The following is an 18,479-nucleotide window of genomic DNA, read 5'->3' as shown; positions in this document are numbered from 1 at the left end:
TAAAGACACTTGTTCATTTTATTTTTCTTCTTCTAGCAGAGGATGGTTTTGATCCATCGACCTCTGGGTTCTGGGCCCAGCACGCTTCCTCTGCTCCTCTCTGCTCTACCATTGACTGAACAGTCCTTGTTTTAGGAGAGCAGGATTGTGACAAGAACAGGATTTTGAGTTTCAAATGTTTCACAATGACAGGCTCCAGCCCCCCCCCCCCCCACACACACACACACACAATCCTAAATAGGATAAGTAGACGAAAATGGATGGATGGATGTTTCCCAATGTGGCTCTGCAGCAGGAGGTCTTGTAGAAACAGGGACTGACCTGACACCAGCTCCCTCTGGAACAATGGTTCATTCATTCATCGGTGCCAGGAGGCCTAAAAACACAAAACACCAATTCAATCCAGGACCTTGGATCCTAAACTGAAACTCCATCACACGGTGGCTCTGCTGGGGCTCCCACAGGTGAGTGAGGCTGAGCTCCAGTCTGCTCTGAGGAGGCAGCAGACATCTGCACCACTCAGAGGTTTGGTTGGTGTCTTTGACAAAATCCCAACAAACTAAAATCCTGTTGAATCAGGAAGTTCTAGTTGAACTCTCATCCACGTCACATGACCAAGAAAACCTCCTCTTTCATTCAGACCAGAACAGACAAACATAGAAACATTGTTTCAGCTTCTGATCAAACAATAACATTTTCTTGATTGTTTGCCATGTTCTATTAATCAGACTGATGATCTCTGGATGTTCTAGGAGGGGGGTCTGTTTCTGATGAAGCCTGTTTGGTCTGGGGGGGTTAAGATGGTGGGGCTGTTTCAGTTCTAGTGCTGAAGGCTTTCACCATGACAGTCAGACTCTCCTCTGTCCTTCATGTTCCCTCAAATGTGCAGTGTGGACCTCACAAACTGAATTTAGCCTGAAAACTCTTCATGAAAAGCAGGAGACTCAGAGTCTCTGTGGTGCAATCGGTCTCAGCTGGAGGTGATGACATCACTGGCCTCAGTCCTCACCAGTGCTCTGCCTAGCAACAGGGACGATGGAGAGAAACTAGGAGAAGCACTCTGAGAGTTGGAGACAGCAGGAGGAGAGAGACCACGACAGAGTCACCCATGGGAAACTGTTGGATCCACTCAGGACCGGCTGCTCCAGAGAGGTCCAGGCACCTGGAGCCACTAGATCAGTTTGATCTTTGAGCAGCACAAAGTAGTTTGACACACAAAGAAGGTCGTCTGGAGAGAAGAGAGGAAGAGAAATCCGTCTCCCTTCTCCTCAACGGACGAACACAGGAGAGGACGGACATCAGATGGACAGAGAGCAACACTGCTGGACTCTCACAGCTGAGAGGGCGTCCAGCTGCAGCCAGGAGACAAACAGGGACGCTGCTTGAGGACATCATCCAGGAGGCTCTCCATGGTGTGGAGCTGGGGTCTCAGACTGGAAGCTCTGGCTGCTGAGTTGTCCAACCAGCCGTCACATCACCTCCTGAGCTCTCAGCCTCCTCTTGACCAGGTTCTGGATGCTGACTCAGCAGGAGACAGGAAAGTAATCAATGTTGAAGGAATTTCAAAGCGTCCATCAACCTGAAGGACAAACTCCTTCACTGTGTGGGAGGTTCAGAGTCCCTGGTTTGATTGCAGCTTTGACCTGAGCAGGTGTTCATCCTCATCTCAGTAACAGGGGGACACTTTATCACAGCAGTGGACAAACATCAGCATTCATCACCCAGCAGCTCCTCTGATCAACAGAACAAGCTGAAGTATTCTGAGAAGGAGGGCATGGATCCCTCTACCTCTCACATGCTAAGCTAACACTCTACCATTGGAGCTAAGTCCCTGCTAATGAGCAACAGATGATGGAGGTTGACCTTCATGCAGGGTTGGATGACCTTCACCAGTTGGAGCTTCTCTGGTTGACCAACATGTGGAATCTCTGTCAATACTCCAGTGGTGGTTTAAGTGATGACAATATGGGTTAGTGCCTGGGAGTGTGTGTGTGTGTGTGTGTGTGTGTGTGTGTGTGTCAGTGTTGTGGCAGGATGGCGCTACACTCCCCACCATGAGGGGCAGTGTAGCAGACGATAGTGAGTGGTCACCTAGAAGTAGACCTGGTCCGACCCTTCTCCGTCCTTTCCACTTCCTCTCCCTCCTTTACGGAGCCGACAGCCGTGCGTGGTGGCGTCTCGCTGGTCAGCAGATTGGTTAAAAACAAAGGTATGCATGCTTGCTCTGTTCCATTATTCAGTGTCATGGGCCCCGTGTTTACTCTGGTTTTGCTCCGTCCAGCGGTGTGGTGTTACCGGGAGCTGGGCTGTCTCCCTTGGGCCGGTGTGTGCGTGGTGCGCTTTCTGTGGGTAAGACGCGTAGTTGTCTGCCTTTCATATCAAGCTGCCGATGGTCTGTGGTGTTCTGATTATCCTCTCCCGGCCATCGTTTGTGTAGTCTGGGCTGCTGGCTTCCTCCTCCTGCCTCGTCTGACGCCACGATTCTGCTCTCCGGTAGGAAATGTTTATTCTTAGCTTTTGTTATTCTGTAATGACCTTCATCCACATTTTAATTAGGTTAACTTGTTTATTTTGCAGTGTGCAGCCGTCAATTGCCGCTGTGAGCCTCGCTGTTGTTTTGGTTTTTCCTCTTCTTCTCTTCTTCATTCTGGATTCTTGCTGATTCGGCTCATAACAGCTCTGATCCCAGTAACGGCGGTTAAAGCCGTGCACTACGGCCTTTATAAGAGCCTCAACGTGGGCCAAGAGAGGGCATCCCGACCCTCATCGGCGCTGAGCCATCCCCCTTGGAGACTGTTTTTTGATTAGAGGGGCAGGCATTTCCTTAATTACTTGAGTTTATTCCTTTTCTATTTGTTATTTCTTTCTTTGAATTATTATTGTTAGTTTTTGTGGGTTACATTTGATTTATTGTTTAGAACCCTTATTATTATTATTATTATTATTATTATTATTATTATTATATTATTATTATTGCCTTTTGCTCCCCATTTTGATCATTTGGATTTAAAATAGTTTCTGTTGGGTTATTTGTGGTAGTGATATTTAGTTCGTGTGTGAGGGTTGCCTTGATTTCATGTTTTTAATGGTGTTCTTTTCTTTTCTTTGACAGGTGTTGAGGGCCCAGAGCGGCAGCGGTCCCCCTGGTGGTGGTTCCTTATTCATGATTATTTTTTGGTTTGCTGTGTCACGGGTGCAGTGTAGTATTCTTTTTTGGATTCCTCCCCTTTTCGTTACCGCTGTCGTGGTAAGCCCCAGCCCTGTCCCCTTTTCCTTTCGGTAATTCCTCTTGCACTTCATTTCATTGATATTCATTTAGTCTGTTGCTCATTTTAAACTATTTTTCTAATAAAAGTATTTTTATAATTGGAAATCACTGTACTGTCCTGTTGTGTCTCTCGAACTGTGTGCCTTTGTTCAAATGGAAGCCTGGTCATTTTGAAATTTTGTTTATATCCTGGGGTGAAAGCCCCCAGGTGGCGTTGTTGGCAACTGTTCCCCACTGCTCGCCTTGCCACACTACGAACCTCAAAATAATGCGACAGTGATGTCAGAAGAATTGCAAATGAACTCAAAATGATGCTAACAGTAATGTAGTGATAGTTGCGAATAAACTCAGTGATGCTTACAGTAATGGAGTAACCGTTTCGAACAACCTCAAAGTGATGCTGACAGTCATGTAGTGAGAGTTGCTACGAACCTCAAAATAATGCAACAGTAATGTAGTAAGAGTTGCTACAAAACTCAGATTAATGTGATAGTGATGTCAGAAGAATTGCTAATGAACTCAAGATGATGCTAACAGTAATGTAGTGATAGTTGCTAATAAACTCAGTGATGCTTACAGTAATGGAGTAAGAGTTTCGAACTACCTCAAAGTGATGCTGACAGTCATGTAGTAAGAGTTGCTACGAACCTCAAAATAATGCTACAGTGATGTCGGAAGAATTGCTAAAGATCTCAAAATGATGCGACAGTGATTTAGTAAGAATTGCTAATGAACTCAAAATGATGCTAAAAGTAATGGAGTGAACGTTTCGAATAACCTCAAAGTGATGCTGACAGTAATGGAGTAAGAGTTGCTACGAACCTCCAAATAATGCGACAGTGATGTCAGAAGAATTGCTAATGATCTCAAAATGATGCTACAGTGATTTAGTAAGAATTGCTAATGAACTCAAAATGATGCTAACATTAATGGAGTGAAAGTTTCGAATAACCTCAAAGTGATGCTGACAGTAATGTAGTAAGAGTTAATACGAACCTAAAAATATTGCGAAAGTGATGTCGGAAGAAAAGCTTATGATCTAAAAATGATGCGACACTGATGTAGTAAGAATTGCTAATGAACTCAAACGGGTGCTAACAGTAATGGAGTGAAAGTTTCGAATAACCTCAAAGTGATGCTGACAGTCATGTGGTTTGAGTTGCGAGTAAATAAAAAATGATGCTGACAGTGATGTAGTAAGAGTTGCAACGAACCTCAAAATAATGCGACAGTAATGTAGTAAAAGTTGCTACGAACCTCAAAATAATGCGACAGTGATGTCGGAAGGATTGCTAAAGATCTCAAAATGATGCGACAGTGATTTAGTAAGAACTGCTAATGAACTCAAAATGATGCTAACAGTAATGGAGTGAACGTTTCGAATAACCTCAAAGTGATGCTGACAGTAATGGAGTAAGAGTTGCTACGAACCTCCAAATAATGCGACAGTGATGTCAGAAGAATTGCTAATGATCTCAAAATGATGCTACAGTGATTTAGTAAGAATTGCTAATGAACTCAAAATGATGCTAACATTAATGGAGTGAAAGTTTCGAATAACCTCAAAGTGATGCTGACAGTAATGTAGTAAGAGTTAATACGAACCTCAAAATATTGCGAAAGTGATGTCGGAAGAAAAGCTTATGATCTAAAAATGATGCGACACTGATGTAGTAAGAATTGCTAATGAACTCAAACGGGTGCTAACAGTAATGGAGTGAAAGTTTCGAATAACCTCAAAGTGATGCTGACAGTCATGTGGTTTGAGTTGCGAGTAAATAAAAAATGATGCTGACAGTGATGTAGTAAGAGTTGCAACGAACCTCAAAATAATGCGACAGTAATGTAGTAAAAGTTGCTACGAACCTCAAAATAATGCGACAGTGATGTCGGAAGGATTGCTAAAGATCTCAAAATGATGCGACAGTGATTTAGTAAGAACTGCTAATGAACTCAAAATGATGCTAAAAGTAATGGAGTGAACGTTTCGAAACACCTCAAAGTGATGCTGACTGTCATGTAGTAAGAGTTAATACGAACCTCAAAATAATGCTACAGTGATGTCGGAAGAATTGCTAAAGATCTCAAAATGATGCGACAGTGATTTAGTAAGAATTGCTAATGAACTCAAAATGATGCTAACAGTAATGGAGTGAACGTTTCGAATAACCTCAAAGTGATGCTGACAGTAATGTAGTAAGAGTGAATACGAACCTCAAAATATTGCGAAAGTGATGTCGGAAGAATTGCTAATGATCTAAAAATGATGCGACACTGATGTAGTAAGAATTGCTAATGAACTCAAACGGGTGCTAACAGTAATGGAGTGAAAGTTTCCAATAACCTCAAAGTGATGCTGACAGTCATGTGGTTTGAGTTGCGAGTAAATAAAAAATGATGCTGACAGTGATGTAGTAAAATTTGCTACGAACCTCAAAATATTGCGACAGTGATGTCGGAAGGATTGCTAAAGATCTCAAAATGATGTGACAGTGATTTAGTAAGAACTGCTAATGAACTCAAAATGATGCCAACAAGAATGTAGTGAAAGTTTTGAATAACCTCAAAGTGATGCTGACAGTCATGTAGTAAGAGTTAATACGAACCTCAAAATATTGCGACAGTGATGTCAGAAGAATTGCTAATGATCTCAAAATGATGCGACAGTGATGTCGTAAGAAATGCTAATGAACTCAAGATGATGCTAACAGTAATGTAGTGATAGTTGCTAATAAACTCAGTGATGCTTACAGTAATGTAGTAAGAGTTTCAAACAACCTCAAAGTGATGCTGACAGTCATGTAGTAAGTGTTTCAAACAACTTCAAAGTGATGCTGACAGTAATGTAGTAAGAGTTGCTACGAACCTCAAAATAATGCGACAGTGATGTCAGAAGAATTGCTAATGATCTCAAAATGATGCTACAGTGATTTAGTAAGAATTGCTAATGAACTCAAAAGGGTGCGAACAGCAATGGAGTGAAAGTTTCAAATAACCTCAAAGTGATGCTGACAGTCATGTGGTTTGAGTTGCGAGTAAATAAAAAATTATGCTGACAGTGATGTAGTAAGAGTTGCTACGAACCTAAAAAATAATGCGACAGTGATGTCAGAAGAATTGCTAAAGATCTCAAAATGATGCGACAGTGATTTAGTAAGAATTGCTCATGAACTCAAAATGATGCTAACATTAATGGAGTGAAAGTTGCTAATAAAGTCAAAGTGATGCTGACAGTAATGTAGTAAGAGTTGCTACGAACCTTTAAAGAATGCAACAGTAATGTAGTAAGAGTTGCTACGAACATCAAAATAATGCAACAGTGATGTCAGAAGAATTGCTAATGATCTCAAAATGATGTGACAGTGATGTAGTAAGAATTGCTTATGAACTCAAAATGATGCTAACAGTAATGGAGTGAAAGTTTCGAATAACCTCAAAGTGATGCTGACGGTCATGTAGTAAGAGTTGCTACGAACCTCAAAATAATGCGACAGTAATGTAGAAAAAGTTGCTACGAACCTCAAAATATTGCGACAGTGATGTCAGATGAATTGTTAAAGATCTCAAAATGATGCTACAGTGATTTAGTAAGAATTGCTAATGAACTCAAAATGATGCTAACAGTAATGGAGAGAACGTTTCGAACAACCTCAAAGTGATGCTGACAGTAATGTAGTAAGAGTTGCTACGAACCTCAAAAAAATGCGACAGTGATGTCAGAAGAATTGCTAATGATCTCAAAATGATGCTACAGTGATTTAGTAAGAATTGCTAATGAACTCAAAATGATGCTAACAGTAATGTAGTAAAAGTTGCTAATAAACTCAAAATGATGCTGACGGTAATGTAGTAAGAGTTGCTACGAACCTTTAAATAATGCAACAGTAATGTAAGAGTTGCTACGAACATCAAAATAATGCGACAGTGATGTCAGAAGAATTGCTAATGATCTCAAAATGATGCGACAGTGATGTAGAAAGAGTTGCTACGAACCTTTAAATAATGCAACAGTAATGTAGTAAGAGTTCCTACAAACATCAAAATAATGCGACACTGATGTCAAAAGAATTGCTAATGATCTCAAAATGATGCGACAGTGATGTAGTAAGAATTGCTTATGAACTCAAAATGATGCTAGCAGTAATGGAGTGAAAGTTTCGAATAACCTCAAAGTGATGCTGACGGTCATGTAGTAAGAGTTGCTACGAACCTCAAAATAATGCGACAGTGATGTAAGAAGAATTGCTAATGATCTCAAAATGATGTGACAGTGATTTAATAAGAATTGCGAATGAACTCAAAATGATGCTAACAGTAATGGAGTGAAAGTTTCTAATAACCTCAAAGTGATGCTGACAGTCATGTAGTAAGTGTTGCAACGAACTTCAAAATAATGCGACAGTAATGTAGTAAAAGTTGCTACGAACCTCAAAATAATGCGACAGTGATGTCGGAAGGATTGCAAAAGATCTCAAAATGATGCGACAGTGATTTAGTAAGAAATGCTAATGAACTCAAAATGATGCTAAAAGTAATGGAGTGAACGTTTCGAAACACCTCAAAGTGATGCTGACTGTCATGTAGTAAGAGTTAATACGAACCTCAAAATATTGCGACAGTGATGTCAGAAGAATTGCTAATGATCTCAAAATGATGCGACAGTGATGTCGTAAGAATTGCTAATGAACTCAAGATGATGCTAACAGTAATGTAGTGATAGTTGCTAATAAACTCAGTGATGCTTACAGTAATGTAGTAAGAGTTTCAAACAACCTCAAAGTGATGCTGACAGTCATGTAGTAAGTGTTTCGAACAACTTCAAAGTGATGCTGACAGTCATGTAATAGGTTGCTAATGAACTCAATTTAATGCTACTGTGATGTCGTAAGAATTGCTAATGAACTCAAAATGATGCCAACAGTAATGGAGTCAAAGTTTCGAATAACCTCAAAGTGATGCTGACAGTCATGTAGTAAGAGTTGCTACGAACCTCAAAATATTGCGACAGTGATGTCGGAAGAATTGCAAATGATCTCAAAATGATGCGACAGTGATGTAGTAAAATTTGCTACGAACCTCAAAATATTGCGACAGTGATGTCGGAAGGATTGCTCAAGATCTCAAAATGATGTGACAGTGATTTAGTAAGAACTGCTAATGAACTCAAAATGATGCCAACAAGAATGTAGTGAAAGTTTTGAATAACCTCAAAGTGATGCTGACAGTCATGTAGTAAGAGTTAATACGAACCTCAAAATATTGCGACAGTGATGTCAGAAGAATTGCTAATGATCTCAAAATGATGCGACAGTGATGTCGTAAGAAATGCTAATGAACTCAAGATGATGCTAACAGTAATGTAGTGATAGTTGCTAATAAACTCAGTGATGCTTACAGTAATGTAGTAAGAGTTTCAAACAACCTCAAAGTGATGCTGACAGTCATGTAGTAAGAGTTGCTACGAACCTCAAAATAATGCGACAGTGATGTCAGAAGAATTGCTAATGATCTCAAAATGATGCTACAGTGATTTAGTAAGAATTGCTAATGAACTCAAAAGGGTGCGAACAGCAATGGAGTGAAAGTTTCAAATAACCTCAAAGTGATGCTGACAGTCATGTGGTTTGAGTTGCGAGTAAATAAAAAATTATGCTGACAGTGATGTAGTAAGAGTTGCTACGAACCTAAAAAATAATGCGACAGTGATGTCAGAAGAATTGCTAAAGATCTCAAAATGATGCGACAGTGATTTAGTAAGAATTGCTCATGAACTCAAAATGATGCTAACATTAATGGAGTGAAAGTTGCTAATAAAGTCAAAGTGATGCTGACAGTAATGTAGTAAGAGTTGCTACGAACCTTTAAAGAATGCAACAGTAATGTAGTAAGAGTTGCTACGAACATCAAAATAATGCAACAGTGATGTCAGAAGAATTGCTAATGATCTCAAAATGATGTGACAGTGATGTAGTAAGAATTGCTTATGAACTCAAAATGATGCTAACAGTAATGGAGTGAAAGTTTCGAATAACCTCAAAGTGATGCTGACGGTCATGTCGTAAGAGTTGCTACGAACCTCAAAATAATGCGACAGTAATGTAGAAAAAGTTGCTACGAACCTCAAAATATTGCGACAGTGATGTCAGATGAATTGTTAAAGATCTCAAAATGATGCTACAGTGATTTAGTAAGAATTGCTAATGAACTCAAAATGATGCTAACAGTAATGGAGAGAACGTTTCGAACAACCTCAAAGTGATGCTGACAGTAATGTAGTAAGAGTTGCTACGAACCTCAAAAAAATACGACAGTGATGTCAGAAGAATTGCTAATGATCTCAAAATGATGCTACAGTGATTTAGTAAGAATTGCTAATGAACTCAAAATGATGCTAACAGTAATGTAGTAAAAGTTGCTAATAAACTCAAAATGATGCTGACGGTAATGTAGTAAGAGTTGCTACGAACCTTTAAATAATGCAACAGTAATGTAAGAGTTGCTACGAACATCAAAATAATGCGACAGTGATGTCAGAAGAATTGCTAATGATCTCAAAATGATGCGACAGTGATGTAGAAAGAGTTGCTACGAACCTTTAAATAATGCAACAGTAATGTAGTAAGAGTTCCTACAAACATCAAAATAATGCGACACTGATGTCAAAAGAATTGCTAATGATCTCAAAATGATGCGACAGTGATGTAGTAAGAATTGCTTATGAACTCAAAATGATGCTAGCAGTAATGGAGTGAAAGTTTCGAATAACCTCAAAGTGATGCTGACGGTCATGTAGTAAGAGTTGCTACGAACCTCAAAATAATGCGACAGTGATGTAAGAAGAATTGCTAATGATCTCAAAATGATGTGACAGTGATTTAGTAAGAATTGCTAATGAACTCAAAATGATGCTAACAGTAATGGAGTGAAAGTTTCTAATAACCTCAAAGTGATGCTGACAGTCATGTAGTAAATGTTGTAACGAACCTCAAAATAATGCGACAGTAATGTAGTAAAAGTTGCTACGAACCTCAAAATAATGCGACAGTGATGTCGGAAGGATTGCAAAAGATCTCAAAATGATGCGACAGTGATTTAGTAAGAACTGCTAATGAACTCAAAATGATGCTAAAAGTAACGGAGTGAACGTTTCGAAACACCTCAAAGTGATGCTGACTGTCATGTAGTAAGAGTTAATACGAACCTCAAAATATTGCGACAGTGATGTCAGAAGAATTGCTAATGATCTCAAAATGATGCGACAGTGATGTCGTAAGAATTGCTAATGAACTCAAGATGATGCTAACAGTAATGTGGTGATAGTTGCTAATAAACTCAGTGATGCTTACAGTAATGTAGTAAGAGTTTCAAACAACCTCAAAGTGATGCTGACAGTCATGTAGTAAGTGTTTCGAACAACTTCAAAGTGATGCTGACAGTCATGTAGTAAGAGTTGCTAATGAACTCAATTTAATGCTACTGTGATGTCGTAAGAATTGCTAATGAACTCAAAATGATGCCAACAGTAATGGAGTCAAAGTTTCGAATAACCTCAAAGTGATGCTGACAGTCATACTAAGTGTTGCTACGAACCTCAAAATAATGCGACAGTAATGTAGTAAAAGATGCTAATAACCTCAAAATATTTCGACAGTGATGTCGTAAGAATTGCTCTTGAACTCAAAATGATGCTAACAGTAACGTAGTGATAGTTGCTAATAAACTCAGTGATGCTTACGGTAATGTAGTAAGTGTTTCGAACAACCTCAAAGTGATGCTGACAGTCATGTAGTCAGAGTTGCTACGAACCTCAATATAATGCGACAGTAATGTAGTAAAAGTTGCTACGAACCTCAAAATATTGCAACAGTGATGTCGGAAGAATTGCTAATGAACTCAAAATGATGCTAACAGTAATGTAGTGATAGTTGCTAATTAACTCAGTGATGCTTACAGTAATGTAGTAAGTGTTTAGAAGAACCTCAAAGTGATGCTGACAGTCATGTAGTAAGGGTTGCTACGGACCTTAAAAAATGCAACAGTAAAGTAGTAAGAGTTGCTTCGAACCTCAAAATAATTGCGACAGTGATGTCAGAATAATTGGTAATGATCTCAAACTGATGGGACAGTGATGTCGTAAGAATTGCTAATGAACTCAAAATGATGCTAACAGTAATAGAATGAAAGTTTCGAATTACCTCAAAGTGATGCTGACAGTCATGTAGTAAGTGTTGCTACGAACCTCAAAATAATGCGACAGTAATGTAGTAAAAGTTGCGACGAACCTCAAAATATTGCGACAGTGATGTCGGAAGAATTGCTAATGAACTCAAAATGATGCTAACAGTAATGTAGTGATAGTTGCTAATCAACTCAGTGATGCTTACAATAATGTAGTAAGTGTTTCGAACAACCTCAAAGTGATGCTGACAGTCATGTAGTAAGAGTTGCTACTAACCTCAAAATAATGCTACAGTGATGTCAAGTAAGAGTAATGTAAGAGTCAAGTAAGAGTAATGTAGTAAGAGTTGAAACTAGAACAACAAAATGTCCTCTGATGGTTGTACAGGTTGGTTTGGTCCGTCCTCTCACTCATCATTAAAAGCCCTTATTACTCATCATTCATCCAATCTGACACTCACGTCTGCAGTGGGGAATTCCCGGCAGCCCGCGGCCCACATGGAAAAGTCTCGGCCAATCACGTGGGGCCTGCAGCGGCACCGACCACCAAATGACTCGCAGGTGTCACTCTCAGCTCCAACCTCATGGCAGGCACAAGGCAGGGCGCCGTTGTTGAAGAGAGCCCAAGAGACACAGCTGAGCTGAGACAGAATGGAGACGAAGGACAGGAGGGACGACAGAGAAAAAGGAAACGTTAGCGAGACATTTTAGGAAAATTAGTTTAGTGGGGAAAAGGTTCTTCGCCAAACTTGCTCAATGGAAGGACAACAAAAAACAAAGATCTTAAAAAGAAAATTTGCACAAAATGAAACCCTGCAAGAGAAAGTAAATCAAGAACTAAATATTCTTGAGGCTCAGGTCTTTAGTTCCAATGCTTGTAAATGACATCTGAATGCATTCACAACCCAAATCTGAGCAGACAGAAGCGTCCCAGTCAGGCCCAGTTTAGTTCCTCTAGAACATTCAGGGATACAGAACATGGACCAACTCAGGCTTGGAGACACCGACTTGACATGAAAGCTGTTGAGGCCACAGTTGCTGATGAAGTGGTCAGATTTCTCCAGTGGTTCTTGGTTCAGGGAGCTGGAGCTGGAGCTGCTCTCAGGCACCACCAGGACGTAATCCTGGAGAGACAGAAGGAAGAAGTCCAGGCCTGACAGAGGAGAAGGAGGCACAGAGTAGAAACAGCAGATACGTGTGGGGAAAGGGAGAGGGTATCAGTCCAGCAGAGGAGCAGGAAACCTACCACCACCGGGCTCTGCCTGCAGGAACCTGCAGGTGAGGAGGACCTGGTGGTCCGGCACATCCAGAATGATCTGGTTTTCAGACACCTGCACGTTTCGGCAGCCGTAAGCGTGGGGACAGAAGGAGGCGTTGGCGTGGCCTGAAAGACACAAACAACCATCTCCATTTGAATGTTTCTCAAACAGCCGGAGCAGGAAAGCTAAGATGAATCAAAGATCCTCCACCCTGCCAGATCCGACCCTGGTAATGTAGACCTGCACAGGGTGGGTGGGGTGGAGCGGCTGGTGGTGGTGGAGGATGAAGACGTATCTGCCCAAAGCCTGGACACGGTGGAGTCCACCGCAGCCTTCTGAGTAGAAGGATGAGAGCGATGTTCAATGGTACATGTTTTCTTTCCTGAACAGCCGATGTTTCCAATCACGAATCTCAGTCATGAGATTTGAACATCATGGAGGAGTTCAAAAGTGTCAAACTGGGCCGGTCTCCATTTTATGAGTCCGGAGACCGAGGATAAAACTCCAAGTCCCTGGTTCAGATTTGACTCGTCTGAATCCAAACACAGCAGCGTTCTTCCACCAGGCCAGATGAGTTGATCATGACAACAAGATATCTTCATGCTACTACAACACACAAACTCATCACCAGAAAAGACTTCATGGTGGAACAACAAATCTCCTCCCAATGGGAAAAACATTGAGTTGAACAATTAACTTTTCCATGATGACATGGAGAGCTTGGCAGCAGCAGCAGACTTCCATTGGGGGCTGATATGCCAGCTCCACTTAGCCTTCTTTGGAATGGTTTCATCTGGACATCACTGTCGCATTATTTTGAGGTTCGTAGCAACTCTTACTACATGACTGTCAGCATCACTTTGAGGTTGTTCGAAACACTTACTACATTACTGTAAGCATCACTGAGTTTCTTTGCAACTATCACTACATTACTTTTAGCATCATTTTGAGTTTATGAGCAATTTTCACGACATCACTGTAGCATTAAATTGAGTTCATGAGCAATTCTTACTAAATGAATGTCAGCATCACTTTGAGGTTGTTCGAAACTCTTACTACATTACTGTAAGCATCACTGAGTTTCTTAGCAACTATCACTACATTACTTTTAGCATCATCTTGAGTTCATTAGCAATTCTTCCGACATCACTGTCGCAATATTTTGAGGTTCGTAGCAACTTTTAATACATTACTGTCGCATTATTTTGAGGTTCGTAGCAATACTTACTACATGACTGTCAGCATCACTTTGAGGTTATTCGAAAGTTTCACTCCATTACTGTTAGCATCATCTTGAGTTCATTAGCAATTCTTCCGACATCACTGTCGCAATATTTTGAGGTTCGTAGCAACTTTTACTACATTACTGTCGCATTATTTTGAGGTTCGTAGCAACTCTTACTACATGACTGTCAGCATCACTTTGAGGTTGTTCGAAACACTTACTACATCACTGTCAGCATCACTGAGTTGATTAGCAACGATCACTACATTACTGTTAGCATCATTTTGAGGTTAGAAGCAACTGTTACTACGACTGACAGCAACACTTTTAGGTTGTTCGAAACACTTAATACATTACTGTAAGCATTACTGAGTTAATTCCCAACTATCACTACCTTACTGTTAGCATCATTTTGAGTTCATTAGCAATTCTTCCGACATCACTGTCGCAATATTTTGAGGTTCGTAGCAACACTTACTACATGACTGTCAGCATCACTTTGAGGTTATCCGAAACTTTCACTCCATTACTGTTAGCATCATTTTGAGTTCATTAGCAATTCTTCTGACATCACTGTCACATTATTTTGAGGTCCGTAGCAACTCTTACTACATTATTGTTGCATTATTTTAAGGTTTGTAGCAACTCTTACTACATTACTGTCAGCATCACTTTGATTTTATTAGCAAGTATCACTAAATTACTGTAAGCATCAGTGAGTTTCTTAGCAACTATCATTACATTACTGTTAGCATCATCTTGAATTCATTAGCAATTCTTCCGACATCACTGTCGCAATATTTTGAGGTTCGACGCAACTTCTACTACATTACTGTCGCATTATTTTGAGGTTTGTAGCAACACTTACGACATGACTGTCAGCATCACCTTGAGGTTATTCGAAACACTTACTACAATACTGTAAGCATCACTGAGTTGATTAGCAACTATCACTACATTCCTGTTAGCATCATTTTGAGTTCATTAGCAATTCTTCCGACATCACTGTCGCAATATTTTGAGGTTCGTAGCAACTCTTACTACATTATTGTTGCATTATTTTAAGGTTCCTAGCAACTCTTACTACATGACTTTCAGCATCACTTTGAGTTTATTAGCAACTATCACTACATTACTGTTAGCATCATTTTGAGTTTATGAGCAATTCTCACGACATCACTGTAGCATTAAATTGAGTTCATTACCAACTCTTACTAAATGACTGCCAGCATCACTTTGAGGTTGTTCGAAACTCTTACTACATTACTGTAAGCATCACTGAGTTTCTTCGCAACTATCACTACATTACTTTTCGCATCATTTTGAGTTTATGAGCAATTTTCACGACATCACTGTAGCATTAAATTGAGTTCATTAGCAATTCTTACTAAATGAATGTCAGCATCACTTTGAGGTTGTTCGAAACTCTTACTACATTACTGTAAGCATCACTGAGTTTCTTAACAACTATCACTGCATTACTTTTAGCATCATCTTGAGTTCATTAGCAATTCTTCCGACATCACTGTCGCAATATTTTGAGGTTCGTAGCAACTTTTACTACATTACTGTCGCATTATTTTGAGGTTCGTAGCAATACTTTCTACATTACTGTCAGCATCACTTTGAGGTTATTCGAAACTTTCACTCCATTACTGTTAGCATCATTTTGAGTTCATTAGCAATTCTTACTACATCACTGTCGCATCATTTTGAGATCATTAGCAATTCTTCCGACATCACTGTCGCATTATTTTGAGGTTCGTAAAATCTCTTACTACATTACTGTCAGCATCACTTTGAGGTTATTCGAAACGTTCACTCCATTAATGTTAGCATCATTTTGAGTTCATTAGCAATTCTTACTACATCACTGTCGCATCATTTTGAGATCATTAGTAATTCTTCCGACATCACTGTCGCATTATTTTGAGGTTCGTAGCAACACTTACTACATGACTGTCAGCATCACTTTGAGGTTGTTCGAATCTCTTACTACATTACTGTAAGCATCACTGAGTTTATTAGCAACTATCACTACATTACTGTTCACATCATCTTGAGTTCATTAGCAATTCTTACGACATCACTGTCGCATCATTTTGAGATCATTAGCAATTCTTACGACATCACTGTCGCATTATTTTGAGGTTCGTAGCAACTCTTACTACATGACTGTCAGCATCACTTTGAGGTTATTCCAAACTTTCACTCCATTAATGTTAGCATCATTTTGACTTCATTAGCAATTCTTACTTAATCACTGTAGCATCATTTTGAGAACATTCGCAATTCTTCTGACATCACTGTCGCATTATTTTGAGGTTCGTAGCAACTCTTACTACATGACTGTCGGCATCACTTTGAGGTTGTTCGAAACACTTACTACATTACTGTCAGCATCACTTTGACTTTATTAGCAACTATCACTACATTACTGTTAGCATCATTTTGAGGTTCGTAGCAACTCTTACTACATGACTTTCAGCATCACTTTGAGGTTATTCGAAAGTTTCACTCCATTACTGTTAGCATCATCTTGAGTTCATTAGCAATTCTTCCGACATCACTGTCGCAATATTTTGAGGTTCGTAGCAACTTTTACTACATTACTGTCGCATTATTTTGAGGTTCGTAGCAACTCTTACTACATGACTGTCAGCATCACTTTGAGGTTGTTCGAAACACTTACTACATCACTGTCAGCATCACTGAGTTGATTAGCAACTATCACTACATTACTGTTAGCATCATTTTGAGTTCATTAGCAATTCTTCCGACATCACTGTCGCAATATTTTGAGGTTCGTAGTAACACTTACTACATGACTGTCAGCATCACTTTGAGGTTATTCGAAACTTTCACTCCATTACTGTTAGCATCATTTTGAGTTCATTAGCAATTCTTACTACATCACTGTCGCATCATTTTGAGTTCATTAGCAATTCTTACTAAATCACTGTTGAATCATTTTGAGATCATTAGCAATTCTTCTGACATCACTGTCACATTATTTTGAGGTCCGTAGCAACTCTTACTACATTATTGTTGCATTATTTTAAGGTTCGTAGCAACTCTTACTACATTACTGTCAGCATCACTTTGATTTTATTAGCAAGTATCACTAAATTGCTGTAAGCATCAGTGAGTTTCTTAGCAACTATCATTACATTACTGTTAGCATCATCTTGAATTCATTAGCAATTCTTCCGACATCACTGTCGCAATATTTTGAGGTTCGACGCAACTTCTACTACATTACTGTCGCATTATTTTGAGGTTTGTAGATACACTTACGACATGACTGTCAGCATCACCTTGAGGTTGTTTGAAACACTTACTACATTACTGTAAGCATCACTTTGTTAATTCCCAACTATCACTACCTTACTGTTAGCATCATTTTGAGTTCATTAGCAATTCTTCCGACATCACTGTCGCATCATTTTGAGGTTCGTAGCAACTCTTAGTACATGACTGTCAGCATCACTTTGAGGTTATTCGAAACTTTCACTCCATTACTGTTAGAATCATTTTGCGTTCATTAGCAATTCTTACTCCATCACTGTCGCATCATTTTGAGTTCATTAGCAATTCTTCTGACATCACTGTCGCATTATTTTGAGGTTCGTAGCAACTCTTACTACATGACTGTAACCATCACTTTGAGGTTATTCGAAACACTTACTATATTACTGTTAGCATCACTTTCAGTTCACTAGCAATTCTTCCGACATCACTGTCGCAATATTTTGAGGTTCGTAGCAACTTTTACTACATTACTGTCGCATTTTATTGAGTTTCGTGGCAACTCTTACTACATTATTGTTGCATTATTTTAAGGTTCGTAGCAACCCTTACTACATGACTGTCAGCATCACTTTGAGTTTTTTCGAAACACTTACTACATTACTGTCAGCATCACTGAGTTTCTTCGCAACTATCACTACATTACTGTTAGCATCTTGTTGAGTTCTTTAGCAATTCTTACGACATCACTGTCCCATCAGTTTGAGATCATTACCAAGTCTTCTGACATCACTGTCGCATTAGTTTGAGATCTTTAGCAATTCTTCTGACATCACTGTCGCATTATTTTGAGATCTTTAGCAATTCTTCTGACATCACTGTCGCATCATTTTGAGTTCATTAGCAATTCTTACTACATCACTGTCGCATCATTTTGAGTTCTTTAGCAATTCTTACTAAATCACTGTCGAATCATTTTGAGATCATTAGCAATTCTTCTGACATCACTGTCACATTATTTTGAGGTCCGTAGCAACTCTTACTACATTATTGTTGCATTATTTTAAGGTTCGTAGCAACTCTTACTACATGACTGTCGGCATCACTTTGAGGTTGTTCGAAATTCTTACTACATTACTGTAAGCATCACTTTGAGGTTATTCGAAACGTTCACTCCATTACTGTTAGCATCATTTTGAGTTCATTAGCAATTCTTACTACATCACTGTCGCATCATTTTGAGATCATTCGCAATTCTTTTGACATCACTGTCGCATTATTTTGAGGTTCGTAGCAACTC

At 39.5% G+C, this 18,479-nt stretch overlaps 1 protein-coding gene and 1 long non-coding RNA gene across 2 annotated transcripts in view; one reads left to right on the top strand and one right to left on the bottom strand.

The window, feature by feature from the left end:
* Nucleotides 1–262: 262 nt before the first annotated feature.
* Nucleotides 263–18,479, bottom strand: part of LOC147270418 (uncharacterized) — a 32,925-nt gene continuing 14,708 nt past the window's right edge. Inside the window, exons 7-9 of the mRNA XM_086205187.1 lie at nt 12,693–12,830; nt 11,908–12,570; nt 263–376 (exon numbers count right to left, since the gene is read on the bottom strand). Of these exons, the coding sequence (XP_086061313.1) occupies nt 12,770–12,830 (61 nt within the window). The 3' untranslated portion in view covers nt 263–376; nt 11,908–12,570; nt 12,693–12,769. The remainder of the gene's footprint in view (nt 377–11,907; nt 12,571–12,692; nt 12,831–18,479) is intronic.
* On the top strand, nt 2,149–2,495 carry LOC147270420 (uncharacterized). Its single transcript, XR_015115688.1, has 3 exons — nt 2,149–2,209; nt 2,282–2,349; nt 2,438–2,495. It is a non-coding gene; the product is annotated as an uncharacterized LOC147270420 (long non-coding RNA).

This window comes from Aulostomus chinensis, chromosome 1, assembly GCF_037954235.1.
Source record: "Aulostomus chinensis isolate RoL2024-O1b breed Wild chromosome 1, RoL_Achi_v1.0, whole genome shotgun sequence".
Taxonomy (NCBI): domain Eukaryota; kingdom Metazoa; phylum Chordata; class Actinopteri; order Syngnathiformes; family Aulostomidae; genus Aulostomus; species Aulostomus chinensis.
The sequence above is the reverse complement of the archived record's forward strand: the minus strand, read 5'-3'. Positions and strand labels throughout refer to the sequence as shown.